At 37.8% G+C, this 19705-nt stretch overlaps 1 protein-coding gene across 2 annotated transcripts in view; it reads left to right on the forward strand.

Moving 5' to 3' along the window:
* Positions 1 to 19705, forward strand: part of PIP4K2A (phosphatidylinositol-5-phosphate 4-kinase type 2 alpha) — a 95492-nt gene that overhangs the window by 43675 nt on the left and 32112 nt on the right. For both annotated transcript variants that reach the window (XM_015853300.2, XM_015853301.2), the window contains exons 2-4: positions 893 to 990; positions 1993 to 2089; positions 16551 to 16703. In XM_015853300.2, coding sequence (XP_015708786.1) covers positions 893 to 990; positions 1993 to 2089; positions 16551 to 16703 — 348 coding nt within the window. The remainder of the gene's footprint in view (positions 1 to 892; positions 991 to 1992; positions 2090 to 16550; positions 16704 to 19705) is intronic.

Raw genomic sequence — 19705 nt, forward strand, 5'->3', positions numbered from 1 at the left:
TGCTTTACTCAAAATTTACTAAAATACGAGCTGGTTAATGCACCCAATTAGAAAAACATGCGTGCAAACTAAGTAACTGAAGTTGTTTACGTTCTGTCATAATGATGTGGCCAGAAGTGGATAGTTCTGAAATTCCAAGTATGTATGAAAACTTTAATACTGAGGATGGAGACAGTATTTATTTCAAAACTAGAAAGAGCAAGTAGTACCCATAAATAGAACAAAATAAGGAAAACCTTCACACTTCTGCATTTATTTCTAAGCACAAATTTGGATACTTAAGTAGTTTGTTGAGCCTGAGTAATCAAAACAATGCTTGAATGCTGTAACTTGCAAAAGCTTGGCTGAGGTCTGTGCTGTTGTACAAAACAAGGCTCTTCCTGAGTCCAAAGCTCGTGCCTTCATATGGAAGCAACATTTGATTTTCTGTAAGTAGTTTAGAAAGTGAACAGGTAAGAGTCGTTTGTAAGCTGCAGAGGTAAATAGTCTTTTTAAATACAGGATTTGAAAATGTACATACATTTAAATACAGTCTTTGGAAAATGTAGCTCAGTTGGCTAAACAAGAACAGTGTGTTAGGATTTAAGAATATATTGTTGGTGTCCTCCCAGGCTTTCCTTAAGGCACATGCTCCAGGTGTGCTTTGAAGCACTTTTTTTCAGAAACTAGTATAAATATAAAGTGCTCTTTCTTCTTTCCAAAGAGTTTACCTTGTTAGTACATTTAATCTGGAAATAATAAATCTGTTTTTGCATTTTTCTTTCAATCACATTCACACATATACACAAGCAACTGCAGGCCACACAACTGTATTTTTTTTTCTTTTTTAATTAAAACACATGCAGAATCTTTGCAAAATCATTATCAACTAAATATATTCTTTCTTCTCTAGATCAATGAACTGAGCCATGTTCAAATCCCTGTCATGTTGATGCCTGATGATTTTAAAGCCTACACAAAGATAAAGGTGGACAATCACCTTTTCAACAAGTAAGTACAAGTAACAATTCTTTGTAGACGGGGATAGTGGCAGTGATATTTTTATGAAGTACTGTGAACTCTGTTATTTTTCAGCTGATGGGACTGAAGTTTTGATGATTAAGTTAATCCTGTGATAAACATAACCATCTGTGCTGTTCTGAAAAGCAACAGCAGGGGCTGCTGGGCAGTATTCTTCTTCCATATGGTTTATTATAGCCTTGTGAATATCTTATATATTGAAGGTGATCCTCTCTTGGTGTGTTTATTTGTGGCTGTTCCTGACACTTATTAAAGGTATTTTTTAAAACATAAATTCAGGTGCATGTACTCATTAATATTTTACATGAAATACTTGGACAAGAATGAAGATTTAAGGTGCATATCAACACTGAATGATGTGCAATTTTTACTAATCCATAATATGAAATTATAGCAATCATATACCAAAAGTAGTAAGACAGTTAAATATAATATCCATATCTCTTAATTTGTCTCCCCATGAGCTGTATGTGCAGACATATAAAGCTGTTAGTATATAACCTGTTTAATAATGCATTAAGAAAATGCCGAATTCTGTTACTTTGATCCTTCTACTCACTGAAAAAGTTCAAAGTTACTTTCTGAAATCTGAAATTAACAGTGGGATATTAAAACAAGCCGTGTGCTCAGTAAGGCCAATTTTTGTGAAGCTTTGGCACTGCCCGTGCTTTCTGGTGTCACAGATGGTATGGTAATTCTTGTATAATGCAGTCTGAGATTCCACCTTGGAAATAATATAAGGGCAATGGCAAAACACTCTTTCCTGCTTTTTAGTGCAGGTTCAGCTTGTTAGAGACAAACATGTATAAACTTATTGAACATAGTAAAGAGTAAAATACCATGAGCCCAAATCTCTTTCAAAAAAGTAGGGCTTTAGAGGAGAGATTGTAAATCTCCTTATTCTCTGGTTTGTAAGAGTTATTAATTGCATATGCAGGTAAATGAAGTTGATTTGGTTTTATATTCTTTCAGAGAAAACATGCCAAGTCATTTCAAATTTAAGGAATACTGTCCAATGGTTTTCCGTAATCTAAGAGAGAGGTTTGGAATTGATGATCAGGACTTCCAGGTAAGTTCACTTTCAAAACATCTAGACTGATATACGTACAGGCTTTAAAGTTTGGTAATGCTGCAGTTGTGAACAGGCCAACCTGTTAAAACAGTATTTCTTTATTTGGGTATTAGTTGGAAAAAACCTAAGGGGAAAAAGTAGCCATTCTTCCTACTCTTTCCCCCACCTGAGCCAGCAGATTTCTGGTTTGCCTGTCTTACCTGTCTTATAGTGGCTTTCCATGATTTTCAGCCCGCCTTGTTTCCCACCACTGTACCTCCCAGTCATAAGCTGAGATATTAAAACTGAGAAGTTATATTAAAACTTGCAGAAGGAGGGAAGAGCCATCTCTGTGCACTGCTGACAAGAGATGCTGTGTTCAGCTGAGTCACTCTGATAAGGGTTGCTTTAGGGATGTGTCCGTGTTAGATGTGGTTTCTGAAACCACCACAGCTGTATGTTACCTTCATGTATTTTTTTGTTTAGAAAAGGATAGTCTGTGGCAGCCAATATCATGCTCCATTGTTACCCTTTCTTTTCTCTTTTTAAAAAGGATCTGGAAAGAAATAGCTTGCAGAGAGCAGATACAGCAAAACAAGAAATTGCTCTACATTTGGCAGTAATGTTTCTTGTAGTCAAAGCCTCTTTCAGTCTTTGCAAAAGAAAGTTCTTGAACTCTGCTTCAGTCTGATTTGCCAATACTTACTGACATTCCCTTTTCCATTAACTGTTCCTAATGCACATCATCTCTACCACAGGGATAATTCCTTCTGCAGTCACTCTGGTAAACAGCCTGTCCTACATAGCTCCTGCTCTGTAATGAGAGTCTGCTTCCGGGCATGTTCTTTTACTTTTTTAAGCTGCTTCAGTACAGGCTGCAGTTTTTGTTGTAGCCTGTCACTGAGATATATCAGAATATATTTAATAAATAATAGTAATTTTTAATAAATATTTCAAGTAGCTAAAAAAACTATACAGAATACATATGTGATGCAATGCAGAATAACCTGAATGCTGTAGCCCAAATCTAATTCTTGCAGCAGTCCTCTATACTAATTTTCCCCTTTCTCAATTTAAAGCAGCATGTTAAAAATGCATACATTGGTTAAAATGTGTTTGCATGACTGTAGGTAGAGATTAAGTGATGGCCACTGTAACTTTGGGAAGATATTTTGCTAGTTAATGAAGAACATGGTTTTCTCCCATCCCTTTCCTTCCCCTCCCTTCCTTTCCCCTCTCCACAGTTACAACAATTGGGGTTAAAATATCAAGTTACATTCCTGGTTTAGTTTTCTTGGTAGATCAATAAAATATGTTAAGAAAGATGCGTAATCCCTAACATACTTCATCCCTTTATATGAAGGTTTCCTTTTTCTTTGTAAAGGAAAAGGATCAGTGTGTAAGGGAGGAAGATGTGATTGGTCCTAAATTTAATACAGTGGTGTCAGCTCATGATCGGTCTCTTTAGGAAGATAAGGCGATTACTAAGTTACTTTTTGGTAATTATATTTCAGAAGACTTAAGATACTGTCATTGGTTAAAGCTGGGAAAATTGGCATAATCTAAAATGCTGCATTCCACAGCATCATGGGCTGTTTTCATCTCCAGTACTGTCCTAACCACATCAGGAATCCCTTTGTTGTAATGAATACTTGTTGAATTTATTGACCATCGCTAAATAAAGTTTCCAGATTTCTGGATTATAAAGAAAGTAAATACTTCCTTGTTGCTATCTGTTTTAACAGCTTTTGATGGTGTAACCAAACAATTCAAGAGAGGAAAATGCAACCGCATCCTTGTTTTTGCTTCAACATTTACATATTATTTACAAAAAAAAAAATCTTCAGTGCCATGTAGTATTTCAAGCATATCTAGCATAAAACGAAGGCCAATATAATTCTGACTAAGGGAAAGCAGTATCTGCATTTTCTATTCTTTTTTTCCCCTCAATCCAAGCAGTTTATCACCCTGAATTCTTATTCTACAGGGCTGTTCTAATAAAAAAACCCCAAAACTACTCTGAGCAGTGATATATTTGCTCACCTTCTTAAACTTAAATTATCACTTTTTTTTTATTTATTTATTAATAAATAAATAAGATTCCAGGTAATCTTTGTATTCAAGGAGTTATTTCAGTGAACGTCAATTAAAGTGATTGTCTCATACTCAGAACTAACCATGATTTGGGAAAAAAAATGTACAATATTAAACTGAGGGAAAGCTTATGGGACAGACAGCAGTGTTTCTTACAAAATGATTTTCACGAAAGGAGTCCCAATCAATTGTGAACAATGTCATTATCATTAGTGAGCAAGACAGGACTAATGTAGATAAATAAACCAAGTTACCCTCTTCATCAGCCAGATACATCAGTATAAATTGGGCCGAACACTCTTTTTAAATGTTTTCGTTTTCAGAGTGTTCAGCTGATATTCTTGATGGTTTTTTCCAGAAGGCAGATAGTGCTCACTCATGAGGAAAGATGAACAAACAAACAAAAAACTGCATCATGAAAAGAGTTTGTTAGTTTATGCTCTAGTTTCTGAGCGATATTATTTTTAATTCTTGACATTATGTTAATTACTTTGTACAGTCACAGAATCATAGAACTGCTCAGGTTGGAACCTGAGAACCTTCAAGATCATAAATTCCAACCTCAACCTAACCATGCAACTCTAACTCCAACAACCAACTGCAAAATCATCCAGGGATGGTGACTCAAGCACCTCCCTGGGGAGCCCATTGCAGTGCTTAACAACCCTTACTGTAAAGACGTTTTTCCTATATTCATCCTAAACCATCCCTGATGCAGCCTGAGGCCTTAAAGTTTTGTGGGCTTCTAAAACAAAAATATTCCATTTGTCTTTAGAATTATTAACATAGAGACCCCCTCACAGAGATCGTCTCTTAACAGTGAAGAAAGATTCAATCTTAAAAAATATTTTTTCCCCCTGCATTCAATGCTGCTTCAGAACTAGGAGGACCCATATTATGTCACTGCTGCCCTAGAAATATACCCAATATTTCTAGTAGTGGCCGCCACAGTTCCTGTAACGGGCTCACACTTTTCACACAATGAAAACAGAAATGTCTTTGTTAACCTACCATGCATCTGTCTGCCTTTCATAGCTAGCTGGGCATCTCTGAAAGATGTCTGGATTAGTACTGAGCTAAGATTGGCTTCCTGGAGGTACCTGCACTGCTAGGACTGATTGGCTTTTTTTTGGTGATTCACCCTTTATTATGGATGGCAGTGTGGTGAATGTAGTATGGATTTAGTTAAACCCCGAGTTTTATCTGAAGTTTGCCTATATAAACTTGTCATGATAAATTACATCTTCAACCTATGTTAAGAAACTTTGTTTCTGTGTCAAAAATTCCTTTATTAGACCCTGAGCTTCCTTCTTCTTGATCACCCATTACTAAGGTATGGCATCAGTTATGGCATCAGTTAAAAATAGTATGTTTTCCTTGCAAAGGGAAGCTCAGGTGATGATCAGTTACTGTGAATCAAAATTACATTTGAATACTGTAAAACCTTTAAAACCATTTTAACCTCTTGCACAGACCATGAATTATCAAAATGAAGGAGATTCTGTTTTATTCTGTGCTGTCATGTGTTACAAGTAGGTACGTATGGAACTCATATTGAAGGTAATTTCTAAAAGTGTCAAAGAAATTCTACAGCTCAACGCGTTTTATGCCAAATTTTACCTTGGTAGGGTACATTGTCTTGTACTAGTGTCTTTGTTAGTCTTCTCTTAAACTGAAAAACAGTTTGTAGCTCTAAAGATTGTCTTAACGTTGACAGGAAAATACTTGAGAGCATTATCTGTTCCTAGCAGGAAAAATAAAAATAAAATAGAAAATGGATGCAGTAAAGAAATCACTCCCTACAATCATAAATGTGAGTATAATTTTGGCAGAAGAATATAGGACTGGCTTCTGGCAAATGCAAAATTAGGAGAATTTAGCAAGATAGCAGCTAACTGATACCCCACAGCCAACTCCAGAAAAATAGGATCTACTGCTGTTACAAATGTTTCTGCTCCTGTTGCTCTGGAAAATAAACTTAATTTACTGTCCTCCCGCACATCTGTTCTTGCTTAAAGTTCTTGCTGAATCCTTCATCTGGATTCTACTAGGCAAAGGAGGGAGACAAGGTTTTTGCTGTATGAATAGAATTGCTCATTCCAGAGGGCACCGATGTCCCACTGTACTTAATGACCCTTCTGCAGAAAACTGGGGGGAGAGCAATGGATTTTCCTTTAAGTCTTAGTACTTAGTGTAATAGGAGACATGCTCACTTCTGACTCTGCCTGTCTATAGGAGCAGTTTGTAGCAGTTGGCTGTGCAAGATGAGCAATTCTTGAAGTGCTTGTGGCAGGTAGTCTACAAGTTCATTTTAATTTAGAGCTCCCTGTTATTGCCCCGTGTGCATTTTTTTCCATGTAGAAGCTTGATGCCTTGAAATGAAAACTGATATTTTCTGTTTTTAATCAATTTCCTGTGTAGCAAACAATACAGACTTAGTGCCTTTCACTTCTCCTGATGTGTGTCTCTCCTTCAGTTTCAATATCTCTTGCAGCCTTCTGTGTAGAAGAATTTCTTAGAAGTAGTTGGTAGTCCAGACTGTAGTGTAGCTACAGATAAACACTGCAAATTTTGGATTAATTCATCAGAATTAATTAATCTGGATCCCAAATGTATGTTGGCACCAGGACCCTCAGAGCTGCTGACATCTCATTTGACATGGGCATGTGTGGTTGTGATATTAAGGTGTGGAACCAGCTATACTAACAACTGTGGTGTCTGTGCTCTTTCCAGTACATTAAAAACAAGTACAGAATCTGAATACTGTGTTCTAAAATTTGATGCCATAAGTGTGAGCCGAAATAGAAAATGTGGGACTGAACCTTAGCAGGTATAGCAACACTACAGCAATTTTAAGTCCAGTTTCTACTAGTCTTCACTAGAGAAAACAAATATTTTACCTTGCTTTCAGCAGCATCTTGTCTAAACTAAATATTATCCACAGCTAGGTATTCAAAAAGTAGAAAAGAGTAATTTAGCATGTGTTGGCAACATCAAAAAACAAGCTGATAGGAGTTCCCTGAGCTACTATGGAGGCAACCCTTGAAAATGAGGCAGCAAGCCAAGCTTTGCAGGGCTGAAGGGGAAAGACTCCCTCATAAAGATCCCTAGTATTTGCCAAAGCAAGTTCATGCCTTAAACTGGCAGCTCCAAATCCAGACTGTCTGAATAGGGTGACTTGATTTAGGGAAGAATCTTGTATTTTATTGACTGTACTCTCATTAGACCAAGTCAAGGAACTCATAGTTTTGATCACAAAAGCAAAGCTCATGAATGTTTAGAATGTGTACATCTGAATGAGACCATAGAAAGCAGCTGATATTTCTGACATTGGACATCATATCATAGTATCCTAGAACTTGGGTGGTTTGTTTTTCTTTCCTGTTAGCCCTGTGACATTCAACATGGCTCTTTTGAGACCTGCTTTTGAGCTGACTGAAAACAAAGCACAGTGTTGTCCATACAGCTGCCAAAGGCAAGGAGAGGTCGTGCCACTGAGTGTGTTTGTAGGATGTATTGGTGGTCAGTTATACATTCCTACATGCTAGATTTCTTAAATATAAGTTGGTGTTTCAGTCGGTGTTTCTTGATAGAATGACTTATACTGCCTGGAGATGTAACAGAGCGTGCTTTCCAGAAAATGTTTCAGTGCAAGCTTTAGCAAAAGCAGTTTTCCCACTGAAGTTTCCCACCCCTTAACATGACAACCTGTATGTTATGGGAAAAATGTCTTCCTGTAAATCTGTTCTTCTAAAGAAAAATATTAAGACTTATTTAAGGTAAAGCATTTTCCATTGTGCCATCCAGCTCAACAACTGTGGAGGAATGCACATAGCCAATGTTCAAATCAAACCCTGAAGTTTTCCTTACCCATTGTTGTGTGACATAACCAGATGCTTCTGTGTTTGATGCTTCTGCTGTTATAACACAGGTGCTTTGCCTTTCTTCTGTAGAACAGTGAGTAAAGCACCATCCTGAACACATTCCAAGAAGTGGGCAGCTTGTTTAAAAAGCAGCAGAAAGCCTTGGAGGCTCCATGTCCAGTAGTATGACACCATTTCTATCTGATATGTTTCTTTATCAGTAATCAATTCATTGACACGTTTTTTAAGACAAGGTCTTAAAAAAATAAAATTAAAATTGGGAAATCTGCAAGCTTGTCTTCATAAGAACCTGTGCATAGGCCAGGCAGTACCACAGAAGAATAGCCAGATCCTATGTGCATAGTTCCCCTAACAGCAATGAACTACTGCCAGGCTCTCCCTCTGACCTATAATTTCAACCATCACAGAGCATCATCTGTGCACTTGTTTTTGCCTATTCGTTCATGCAAAGCTTGCCCAGAGGCACTCATAAATAGCTTGGGATTTGATCTGATTAGTCTTTGGGGTATGTGGTTCAAACAGTAGGGGAATGTCTTGTGACACTCACTTTAGCATCCCACGACTTCTGAATGAGATCACAGTACCAGAAACTGTTGTTTTCTTTTTGTCCAGGCATCGCAGAATGGAAAAGATATAAATCAATGAGAATGTGTTAACCCAGTCAATTTGAAAGATTACTGTTCTTCTACATCTCTCTGTGCTTTATCACCAGAATTTTCCTGCTGCCCTTTTTTTCTTAATAAGCACTCTGTCTCAATGATGATTTTTATTGGGCTTAGTTACATGAAGAATTTGTATTACATCCAACGTAGTTCGCACATTCAAGGTTTCTAAAATATAATCTCATCTGTTAAAGCAGCAGTTAGAAAACAATGACATTTACATTAGTTGTGTAGAAGATTAGAATGAGCTAATTAAATTGACCTTTAAATCTCTCCACCCTCTCGGAGGCTGTGGCTAATCCTTGGCCTCCCACTGTGGAGATAAATATCCTTGCTGCGAGCATTTCAAGCAAAGTGGGCAGAGGAAGAAGAGCTTTGCCAGCAGTTTGTCTTTGAAGATGAGGGCGCTACTTTGCCAGTTATAAATGCAGCTTGCGATTGAGGAAGGGGGGCCAGCCTTTCCTGTACTTCAAGCAGGGCCGAAGGTTTTGCTCCATGTGTTTTCTGACAAAAAAATGTGCTTCATTCAGAAGATGTGGCTCCAAATAGCTTAACTTGTTGCTCTTAGAAACAGCCAGCATCTCTTTGGATACTGATCTCAAAATCAAGCTCCCTATTTTTGCCGTCTTGTGTTGGTAGAACTAAAGTTATCAATTATACAATAATTTCTTCATTACGGTAGGCTGCAATTTTTATTGAGCAGTGCACAAGGTAGAAGGTAGTGTGCCACGCAATGCTATCGCTGGTACTTGGCGAGTCCTCTGACAGTGTTTAACTTGATATTTGTGACTTGGTCATTTTCTAGAACACTAAAAGCTTTAGGGGGCTTTATAATAAAAAATTAAAACCACGTGAATAAGAGAGTATTAAATGATGAGAATCAAAATCTAATTGTCAGTGAGCAATTGACATTTAATGTAGTAGAAACCTGCAGAAGAAGCAAAATCTGTCCAAATTGCAAAGTGTGATAAAGATGAGAACAGGATGCCTTGTAATGTGGTCAGATCAATAATTACATGGAAAAAAGGCAGCACATACTTAGGGAGCAAAAGTCTGCCCATGGGGTGTTGACATCTCTGAAAAGGAGCAAAGAGGACAAGAATATAGCGCTAATGTGAGCTTTTGATGGGGAATAACTGCTCTTTTGGGTGGATAAATTGGACAATGTGAAATAATGCCAGGAAGAACTGTAACTTTTTTGAACGTCTGTTTATTTTATACTTAAAGCTAATATTATATTCAGTGTTGCTGCTGGTCATCTTAAAAAAATTGGATGGCAATTTGGGTACAGAAGAGAGATGGGAAACTGGCATTGAAGCAGTTTAAGAACGTAGAGAATGCCTTGTGATGGGACGTTCAGCAGTACAAGTGATTAACAGCCAGAATAACTGCAGTGATGAGTCTTTGGCTTTTGAAGGTGGAAGATCCAGACTGTCTTTCTGGAAGTTGTTCCTAGACCAAAAGCAAAGATTGGAATTGACTTTTGGAGAAGCTGAGTGAAATGGAATGTGCGATGTGTGGCGGTTGTGTTGGCTTCTTGTTTATGAAGTTCTCATGAAGGCTCCAGAAAAGCTCATGTGATCTGGTGGAAGTTTTGTTTTGTTTCTGGGATCTTCACAGAATTTTGGATCAGGACCTGTGGAAAGAATGTTTTCCTTAACTGCTGTATTTTTACTGTAGGAAGTAAGATAAAACTGCACTGAAGAACATGCTGATGAAGGAGAGGGGCTCTACAGTAAAACTAAATGAGCTTTTAACTAACTTGCTAAAGAATATGCTGTTCTTAGGTGAAAATGTGATCTAACTTAGATGGGCTGATTAACTTTTTATATCAAGAATTCTTTGGGAAGTGAAGTTCTAGTAAGTAATGTAGCTTTTATCCATTTTTATGTGAAGCAGTATGTAGTTTATTTAATCAGAAATTAATTCTTTGATGTGGGACAAGTTCTTTGTGATTTGTACAGGGGACCAGATGAGTATTTCTGGTTGCCCGCAGATTTGCCTGCAGTGCAACGTAGGTGATACTTTTAATATTGATTTATGTTAGGGCTGTTAGACTTTCAGCCGGTGATTTCTCGTAGGGAAACCATTTGGGAGAGAGAGGGAGGTGTGTAAAAGGGAAATTTATCTATTAGTGGTATCTCTGAACTTGGCACGCTAAACGTGTCTTCATGTTGTATAAGTAATTACACAAGTAATTTAGCATAGTCTTTAAATGACCTCATAAAAGTATTCACATTTCAAAAGTACGAAACCTTCGTTCTCCTGAGACCAAAACCAGCAGGCACAAGATTAAAACTTCGCAAATGAGAGGTGAACAGGGAATTGGCAGAACACAGACGCTGAGAGCAGGAGGCTTCAGGAGAGCTGCTAAGTGAAGCTGTTAAGTGGAACAGAGTGCATGTGGCTGGCAGATGTGTTTGTTAGTTGTGAGGGTGAAGACTGGGGCTGGAACAGCTGAGAAAATGTGAACAGGGTGCTGTGACCCTGTTTTCTTAGAGTTTTGCGCTGGCTGAAGATAGTGCTCTGACTGTGGCTAGATAAATTCCCCACTGCCTGTTTGCACAGTGTGCAAGTGAGAAGCAGTGAGTGATGGTAAAAAGGATGTTGGGACGGTGAACCTGTGTTTTTCAAAGGGTAATTTCATGTATCTGAGGGATATACTTCCTGTTCTATCTTTGTGGCTCATAGTTCTGTTCTCAGTGAGGAGTGGCTCCTTGCCATCTGCTCATATTCCACTTGATTTTCCCCTAATTAAGAAAGAGAGCCCGAGGGAACTTAATCAGGTGTTAGCCATCATCTATCTCTTCCTGCATCTCCTTCCCCCTCCCTCAACCCTTCTTGTATTTTCCTTTTGGAAAAGGGAGATACTTAATTTTCACTCTTTGTTTCCTTCCTGATCCCATATGGAAGCCTCACCTAAGGAGGAGGTTTTCAGCTGAACACCGTGGCTGGTCCCGCCTAATGAGTTCACTGCTGAACAGGAAAGCAGAGGAAGTGCCCTATGCTGCTTTTTTTAGGCACATTGAGTCAGCTTTTCTTCTGACCTGTTTGTCCACAGATGTCGACAGTGCAGTTTCTTATCCTGTTTTGCTCACTTTTTGCAAACAGCATCAGTGAAGTTTATCAGTGGTGTTGTGATCAATGTTGCCTCCCAAGACTGTACCGCATTTGATAGAAGTCTATGCACTGCATCTGATAATAGCCTCAACTACAGAGCAATACAGTTCATATAAATGCATATTTTCAGTCTAATCACCACTACAACATGACTTTCTTATTATTGTCTGCATCCAGATAAGGTGATTTTCTCTTAAAAACAGAGCTTAGACAAACCCAAAATAAGTTTAACTCTTGTCCTTATCTAGGTATATCTTACAGGGCTAATATGTCATTCCAAAAGAGAAAATTCCACAATTTGTCCATGCTTTGTGGTGAACAGTGCGTACCAGAGGCCACATGTGGTGCTACTGATACTTGTGTCTGAGATTTCTTACCAGTTACAGGTTTAACTAGTGGCTCTGCATCAGAGAGGCTTATGCGGGACCTTGTTGGCCAGCATGTGTACTGACTTAAAAGAGATGCAGTTTACAGCAAAGAGACTCTTCTGCTTCTAATAGGTGTGCTGTTCATTTGTTAGCATTTGGCAGGGTTGAATAGGGTTCGGAATGGTTTGATATGTACAGAACAGTGTTGACTTAGTCAGGTAAGTTAGATTCACCTACATAAGATGGGAGAATTACAGTGTTTTGGAAGTATTTTTAAGTAGCCATGTCGCTTTCGCTTTGAATCCCATGAACTCTTCTGGTTTTATCCTTTGCTCATTAATTTACTTAGTAATAACTTACCAAGTGCAGACCAATTGCAGCCATCTTTTTAAAGATTCTTTGTTCTGATGATAATACAACTGTATTGTTTATTTTATTGAGGACTGATTTCTCATTATAAAGGAGTGGAATTAGTATAGTTGAAAGGAAGGATACTCTGCATGATACATGGAAGCTTTGCTTTTGAAGAAATTAGGACTTCCCTCTATTCACAGAAGTGTGGAACATGACAAATAAAGCTGTCCACAGACAAAACTCAGCCATATATTATCAGCACAAGAAAGTAATAATAGAATTACTATTATGCAGCCCAATATAATGGCATTGGTTTTAATTTTTCAGCTTTTTAAAATGTACCTATTAATTAAATTTATGCATGTATCAAAGAATGCACAGCAATTATCATTAATCTTAAACATTGTTTGTGTTCCACCTTCTTTCAGTGTTCAGATGAGCTGTAGTCTGTATCTGAAGAGAGAATTGTATTAAGAGTTTTACTACAGGAATGGAGAGTTAGTAAAAACAAAGTGTCAATGATTTTAATTAAATGGGTTTTCTTATCTTAAACATGTTTAATGTATAAACATCTGATCTTTAATTCATTGATAGAGCTGGAGTATTGTAGGGAAGGCATCTGAGTTACCTGTGCATGTATAGAATTGTGCTACTTAGTACAATGTTGTTTGGTTTGTTCTAACAAATTAATTATGTACATTGTAAAATGATAGTTACATGCATTCTTAATTAAACTTGATATAGATAACTAGAAGGAAAATAGCCATCTACTCAAAAATAAATGCATCACCATTTCTGACTTGTTAAAGCGTTGAGCTGTAGATTGTGTACTAAATAATTATCTACAGCTACATCGTATTTACTTGTTAGCAACATATTTGATATGATAGCTGTATTTGCAGATTAACTTGTCATAATAGTTGGCAATCAGGCAGAATTCATTTCCATTAAAAAAACTACCATTGCAGGAAAAGACAAGGATCAGTTAAAACTAAGTGACTTAATGGGGTTTCATCCAGTTGGTTTGAAATATGAATAAATTTATTAATTCCTGTTTGAATTGGACCAGCTTCTGTTTTTCTCTAACAGTATTGCAACGAAAGAAGAATGATAAGAAATACTGGCTAATTCATTCCCTTATTATTTCATCTGTCGTTTCTTTTACGGAAAAATTTCTTACTGCTTATGTTGTCTGTGTTTTTAAATGCATCAAGTACTACATTCCAACAGGAAATACTAAAATAGAAAGAAAGAAGAAGAATCAAAATAAATATGTCAGTTTTAAGGGGTTGCTCCATTAATATATTCTAGAAATTCATGGTTAAGAATGGGATGAATGGAGGTTATGTTCTCAGGAACACTGTACCTGAAAAACAGGAAGATCTTTATTTTAAGACCTAACACTTGAATGAGTGCAAGTAGTGCTTGTGAAGACCAAAGAGGACACGTTCCACTTGAGAGAAGGATTGTAAGAATAGCAGTGATGATGTCTGATGTAAAAATGCATTATTGGGCACAGAATTGTTGACAGAGCTTCAGCATATGGGAAGTCCAGAGCAACATCATTTCCTGTGTGCTGCATCTCGGTCATGACATTGCCATCAGTACCAGGATTCAGAGACACTTTCAGAAGTCGGCTGTTTCTGCTTGTATCAAAACCACTCAGGTTTTTCATTCTAAGTGAGCACTCACAGACAGGAATTTCACTCAAATCTGACAAGTCTTTTGGTGAAGTGTTAAGATGTGCCTCAGCAGCCTTTGACATTTCGGACAATAATGCTAGTCCAGGTCCTCCTTATTATCTTCCCTCTTTCCCTCCTCCATCTGAGGTTCCTTGGCAGACTGACAAGTGTACTTTTGAGCAATTTTTTATAGCACAACAACTTAAGGTTTCCCTCAGGTTAATTGCTTTCAAGATTTATACCACATGGCTTACAGTTTAAAGGCTGGGGATCTCTGGGAGCAATACGTTCAGAAACGTGTGGTTACTGACGAACAGTTCAGCTTTATTGGAACAGTTAACCTCAGAATAATGCACCTTTTTCTGCTGGGAACAATAACAAATAATTACCCAGTAGCCTTTATTATTGCTAACTGAATTATAGCCTAATAATTCAGCAGTAGTTCAATTCACTGGATACACTGATGATTACCCATGCTTCAGCTTTTCTCAAAACTGTGAATCATTATTATGTTTCATCATATTTTCTAGAGTTTGTGGTGATAGTAACTGAATGCATTGCATTTGAAAGCATTCTGTGATCAGTTTGTCATTTAAAACCATTAAATATAAGCCCTGGAAGTAAAGTCAAGTTCTGACTCTAGAAGGTTTCAGCAGAGGATGATTTCTAAGACTAACTCAATGTATGATTCCGTTTTGAAATTAATGGAGTTCTGATAGGAAGTGTAGTATTAAGAAAATTCAGTCCATTTATAGTTCATGTTCTCTTGGGTAGACATTGCCAGTACATAAAAAATACTTCAGTGATGGAGTGGTGGGGAATGAATGAGAATAGGGAACATCTGGAAACAGGTATGGAAAACTTAAATTCCCATAGTAATTCAGGGTAGGCAGCCCTTGCATCTGTTGATGTTGACTGACAAAAGCAAGATCAGAAACTGAGTCTTCAGTGGTTGTCCCAGAATCTCTGTTCTGATCAGTCTAGGAAAACTATTCATTTCTAAGCATTGGGGAGGCATCCACATCCTTTGTTTCTTTAGTGAATAGAGAGAATAGCATAGAATCACATTTTGTCACAGACATTAGTAATGACTGTAATTCATTGAGTGAGTCTAGAAGTGTACAGGGAGAAGTCTGCGAAGATTTATTTCTCCTACATGTCACGACAAAGCTTTTCATTGTAATAAGACCTTATAGGGCTGTGTGCTTTTAGGTAATTTGCTGTTATTCCTGCTACTCCTGAGTACTTCACTTGAACGAAGTAAGCTTTTGAGGAACATTCTTACCTCATACTAAATTGATTTAAGAAAGCATCCCACATTTGGATCAGGATTTAAACATTTCAGAATGCTTGTTGAGGTCATGGGATTCCTTTATGCAATTAGAAATACAAAGGTGTGTGTATGTGTTCAAGCACCTTCTTAAATGGGAACCATAGTTGCCCTCATCTCGAGGTTGCAATTATTAATAACAGTTGACAACTGCACTGACTTCTTGGCACTGGGGTTGAACACTTGCCTCAAATGAGTGTGCGTAGCTTCTGCTGGAATTCCTAGAGCTTGTGATTCCAGATCCCTTCGTAGCTGGAGTGAGAGCAGAAGCATGCCTAAAAAGTAAGGTAAGCAGTATTCTGATCTGAATGCTGCTTAACTTTCTGGGGGGAAAAAAAGTTTCCTTTGCTAATGTAGAGGCACAAGTAGTCTCAAGCCCCAGTCTAGAAATGGTCACTAATCTCTAGCAATTTTTTTCCTTCTGACCATTATACACTTATTAACTGTTCATCCCCTCCTGAACTTGTAGGAAGGCAGATACATCTGTTTTGCCAAAGAAGGAACTGTCCAATAATGTCACTTGCTTAACACTAGATACAAAATCATTGGAATAGCTCTGGTACCACAGCTTGGAAATCTAACTCCTGGTTATGTTATTCAGCCAGTCTGTCTGGCTTAAGAGCAACTCCTACTGCACTGTAAAATGATGCTTTTATTAGGGACAAATTCTCTGGTTATTGTGGTGTAGAACAGTGGTTCTTCAGGATTCTAATGACTCTACATTTTCTCCCCCCAAAGTTGATAACACATATGTAACAAAGCAGAGTAAGTCCTCACTGACTTTTAAATCATTGATGGTTGATACATTCACCCAAACACTCTTTGGTTCTCAAAATATTTAAAGTGATTACATGCTTGGCAGAGTTCCACCCAGTGAATATTTAAAAATACTTAAAAATAAATACAAATGTTTTATATTTGTTTTCAGTAGAAAATGATAGAAAAATACGGTTTGTCTTACAACTCTTTTTTAATCAATTGACAGAACTCATTGACAAGAAGTGCACCTCTTGCCAATGATTCCCAAGCACGCAGTGGTGCCCGGTTTCATACGTCTTACGACAAAAGATATATCATCAAAACGATAACAAGTGAAGACGTAGCAGAAATGCACAACATACTGAAGAAATACCATCAGGTAATACGCTGCTTCTTACCAGAATGTGGAGTATCTTCTTATGTACTGCAGTGCCAACCTTTTTTGAACTGTTAAAACTTTTAAAGGAATAATTATGGGAAAAGAATAACTGTGTTTTTTTTCCCCTTTTGCATGTCTTCTTTATTGTATGCTTTATTCATATGGCTACAGTCTTGTAATATCTAAGCTAGCTTTTAAGTAAAATTGTATGTGTACGTGGTGCAGTGATTCCAACTTGGAGTCCATATGCTCCTATTATTTACTACAAAAATTCTCATTCTTTCAGTTCCAGGCTTGTAACTACTTTATTCTGGGCTAGTTTGGGGATCTCTGTGTACAAATGAACGAATGCTGCAGATTACATCTTTCTTCTTGGTCTAATCATGGCGTGTGCTTCAATAATTACAGGCTTTAAATAATAAATATTGCATTGTATGAGAAATTAAAGATTTGGTATAATTGATCTAAAATTCCAGCTAATCAAAAAGAGATTTTGCCAGCTTGCTTTTATATAAATTGCTTTTACGTCAAAAGGGAACAGAGGCAATCCCTGAAATCAACCCTAAACAGTTGTCATGCTGTGTCAGTGTATGATTTGTATGGATGGTACAGAGGGAAATAGAACTGGGGAAATACAAGAAACCTCAATAAAAATCAGTGCTAACTTTCTTAGCTCCGGATATGTTTGAATAAACTCTAAAGCTGCATAAATAAGGGAAGCTTTTAAAAGTGATCTAAAAGGTGATGCCCAAAGGGAGGTGTTTTTTTTCCTCCTTTTCATTTTCCTGCTCACCTCTGTGGGTTGAAATTGCAGGTAAAGACTTCAGGATGTTCAGGTGGGTTTTTTTGTTTGTTTGTTTCTGTTGATTTGCCTTGTGATGTTTCATAATGTTCTGATATTTTATGCCACTTCAATAGAAATCACAAACTATGCAGGTTGCTCCAAAAGTAATGCCTCTTATTTGTTTCCATGGAAACTACAGCAGATAGAAAGAGCACGATAACACCATTTGATAGAGCAAATTTTCAGCTTCAAAGCACTATTTTTCAACATAGTCACCACCAATAGCTATGCATTTTTGCAAGTGATGAACAAGTGCCTGCATGCTGTATTCATAAGAATCTTCACCAGTGGGGGTGACCAACTGTTTCACAGTTGCTAAGATGGCATAGTTACTAGGAAAATGTTGCCCACACAGTTCATCTTTCATTGGCCCTAAATGGTTAGAATTCAGAAGGCCCCAAATTGAGACTGTACAGTGTGGTAGGACAGTGCAGCTAAGACTGGCAGTGTGCTCCACAGTCTTTGGACTAGTTTGGGGCCTTGCATTATTGTGTTGTATGGGGCCTTGTGTTGCAAGAGAAAAGTCGTCTTTTTCTCTGACCTGACTGAAAGTTCAGGCCTTAGCTTAGACAGTGGCCTGATGTGCCTGTCAGAGTTGATAGCTTGTCTGAGTTCTACAAAATACAGAAGAATCACCCTTTTCTTATCCCAAAAGAAGGTGCACATCACTTTACCTGCTGAAGGCTGTGTCTTGAGCATTTTCTTCACATGCTCACTTCTGACTCTGCCTTGTAGTGTTGAAACCACATCTCATCAGTGCTGGAGATACAATTCAGGAAACTGCCACCTTCAGCCTTTTATTGGTTCAACACGTCCTGGCAAACTAACATACGATGTTCTTTCTGTTCCTCTGTTTGCATTTGGTGGACCCACCTGGCACAAACTTTGTGATATTCCAGCATTGCCACCACTGTTTCCAATGCATTAAAGCTGATATTCTGCTCTGTACACAGTTCCTAGGTCATAAACCACTGAATCTGACAGATAAGCTTCACACCTACTTCTACATCAGATACCGTTTTATGAGACTGCTCCTCTGCTGCCATCTGTCACACAGCAATAAAATGTAGTGGAATACTGGGGACTACGGCCACACCACAGTGTCTGCCTCTGACATTGAAGGCCAACATAATAAAACAGGAGGCATTACTTTCAGAGCTGCCCTTGCACATTTTGAAAGCAACGCCACATGAATATGAAGTACCCAGGCCTGATTATATTTTTTATACTGTAACTTTTAGCACTTTTAAAAGTAAAGAGAGACAGAGGCGTGATTTGGGGGTGTTACCGACTGTACATATTGCCAGCCATCCTCAAAGCACTTCTTCCAGCTCCCTTCTATCTCCTGCTGTATATTTGAGGTCTGTGAGTTCCATTCAGACCCCAAGTAGTTGTGAAGCCTTCAGTGAGGTAGATGTGAACTCTTTCCTCTCTGCAAGTTGTACATCTGTTTAAGTAAAATGAGATAAGCATGTCCTTATTTTAACAGCAAAGTATTGTCACTATCAGAAACCTTCATAAGACCATCTTCTAATTACAACTTTGCTAATGAGAGGTGGTATTAGAATTTTCAAAGTTACAGTTTTAGCTTTGATCTAAAATATTTTTCATCTGTGAAGCAGTGCAGGAAAATTAACACTCTGGTCCATTTCTTATTTGGCATTAGAAATTAATGATCCAGATTTCTTTGAGACTGTTAATCCAGCTGACAAGTCATATTGCTTTCCAAAGTGTCATGGTTTTGTAATTTTGCTATCAGTATCAGTATTCTACACCCATGATGTAATAATGTAGAATAAGGGGTGGAATGTCATGGTTTTGTAATTTTGCTATCAGTATCAGTATTCCACATCATAACATCATGTAAAGTATGGATATCTATTGAATGTGCAGTCCACAGAAGAAGACTACATATCCCAGAGAAACAACAGGGTTAATGATAAGTCACAGGAACCAGGACGCTGTATAATCTCGTTCCCAGGCTGGAGTGCCCTCCTTCTTCTCTCGAACTGCTCGGAGAGTGGAAGCGTTCCAGCCGTGTCGCCTAGATTCAAGTAGGCCTCTCGGTTTTCGGGGGACTCTCTCTCTCTGTTTCGTTCAATTTGTTAGCCTCAATTATATTATATTGTGTTATCTTGTATTTCGGTATCGTAATTAC

The sequence above is a fragment of the Coturnix japonica genome, chromosome 2, assembly GCF_001577835.2.
Source record: "Coturnix japonica isolate 7356 chromosome 2, Coturnix japonica 2.1, whole genome shotgun sequence".
In the NCBI taxonomy this organism is placed as follows: Eukaryota; Metazoa; Chordata; class Aves; order Galliformes; family Phasianidae; genus Coturnix; species Coturnix japonica.